This window comes from Seriola lalandi, unplaced genomic scaffold (assembly GCF_002814215.2).
Source record: "Seriola lalandi dorsalis isolate HSWRI2012SDOR001 ecotype SW California unplaced genomic scaffold, Sedor1 jcf7180001974940, whole genome shotgun sequence".
Taxonomy (NCBI): Eukaryota; Metazoa; Chordata; class Actinopteri; order Carangiformes; family Carangidae; genus Seriola; species Seriola lalandi.
Genome location: NW_019445606.1, coordinates 1 through 1,766, shown reverse-complemented (window position 1 = coordinate 1,766; position 1,766 = coordinate 1). Strand labels below are relative to the sequence as shown.

Here is a 1,766-nt window from a genome sequence, read left to right as displayed (position 1 = left end):
CATTAAAGAAAATATTTTTTTAAATTTTCCCACTCAAAAGACGACACTGTGTCTTCTTTGTCTGAGACTTAGTTACTAAATTCTACACATTGCTGATGCTTGGTAAGAATGAAAGGCTCAATAGAAACTGTAAACTTGTTGTGGTCTGAGCAAAAATATTTCATAAGACCCATTATTTCAAGCCCATTCTGTCTCATTATAAATAAATCTGGAGCCATTAGATGGTGGTATCCATGAGAAAACAGCTCAAATGGCAGCATGGATGAGAAACATAATGACACACACACACTCTCTCTCTCTCTGTCTTTGTCTATATGGTTTCCTCGTGTGAAATTACATTTTTATAGATTTGTTGGTCAGAATGTCACACATCTCCTGCGATGATAGACTGTCACTAAAAATGTGTTATAAACAAATATGCAGGCGATTTACAGCCTGGTCTGAAGTCTGTCCTTGCACAGGTCAGATGCAGTCTCATTTGAAAACATGGCATGCTCCAGGCAGCTGTTAGCATGCATCACATACACTGTATGAGGGCAGCTGTGGACCGGGACATGGACACCTCTCATTCTGAGATGGGTAAAAGGGAATTTTATAATTGAACATATAAGTAGGATTGCGACTATTAATCATTTTCATTATCAACCCAAATACATTCAGTTTACAATGAAATATGAAACAGAATTTTTGCTGAATAACTGACTTTTTTCTCAATATTGATAAATTCATGATTTAAGATTTGTAATAATTTGAGTCTTTATGCTTCTTATCTGTTTTTTTTGTGTGTATTTAGATGACAGGGAGCCATAAATCACAACTTGTCTTCAACCAGTTCCTTCTTGCTGCACAGTGTGGCGTCCAGATTTCTCTCAACAGTGACAATGAGTAACACAAAGTCAACGTGCTAGTGTGTAAATATTAGTGAAGTGCAAGAAACATCTGAAGGCTGCTGAGAGAGGCTGATGTTGTGTTGCACTTTATGACACAAAACAGTGTCATGATTGATTGTAATCTACTCACCTTCCTCTATGGCCTCTGTGACCTTCTCTGAGTCCTTGGAGAGGTAAAGGTTCGTCATGTAGGCCTTCAGGTAACCTATGGGACTTTTCCCTCCCGTCATACAGAATCTCTCTATGGTCAACTCTGAAAGAATGAAAGCAAGTAGCAGATATGTGAAGAAAGAAATCCCATTCTAATTATCCTACAACAGCTCTTCTTGTTTTGTAGTGCGTAATTAGTAGACTGAGTGCTGTTCTTGATTAAGCCTGTTGCTGCAGCGGGCGAGCCGCCACTGGTAATCAGCAATGTTTGGTTTAGGGCACAGCGTACCATGGTGATTAATGCTGTTTATGAGGCGCACTCCGACTTGGGCATGGTTGTTAGTCATTAAGACGATGTCAAACAGCTCCTCGCTGTCTGGGTAGAGCTCCCTCAGTCGAGAGTTGACGTTCATCAACGCCTGTGTGAGAAGACAGAGAGAGATTCACACCAGAAACCAGGGTATTGTGTCAGAGTGTTCAACATCCGGTTACAACACAAACACTGCAACATTTTAATCACTTGAACTGCCCAGTGCATTTGCTCAATAATGGAAAATCAATACATAGTACATTCCCAATAACTGCTGCGATATCGGATATAGGTGATTAACATATTTGGCAAAACACTCTATATACTACATGATGTTAAATGATTATTATCTTCACTTTCATGTCAAAACATTACAATAACTCAGTGCTGAAGACCTGTACTCTGGCTGAAACAAG

The 1,766-nt window shown here is 39.4% G+C and overlaps 1 protein-coding gene across 1 annotated transcript; it reads right to left on the bottom strand.

The window, feature by feature from the left end:
• Positions 1–26: 26 nt before the first annotated feature.
• On the bottom strand, positions 27–1,724 carry LOC111654871 (cytosolic 5'-nucleotidase 1A-like). The gene is made up of 2 exons (XM_023406035.2): positions 1,330–1,724; positions 27–1,143 (listed from the first exon to the last, which is right to left on the bottom strand). Exons 1-2 carry the CDS (start codon positions 1,451–1,453, stop codon positions 1,013–1,015), a joined length of 255 nt encoding a protein of 84 aa, XP_023261803.1. The 5' UTR covers positions 1,454–1,724; the 3' UTR covers positions 27–1,012.
• Positions 1,725–1,766: the final 42 nt, after the last annotated feature.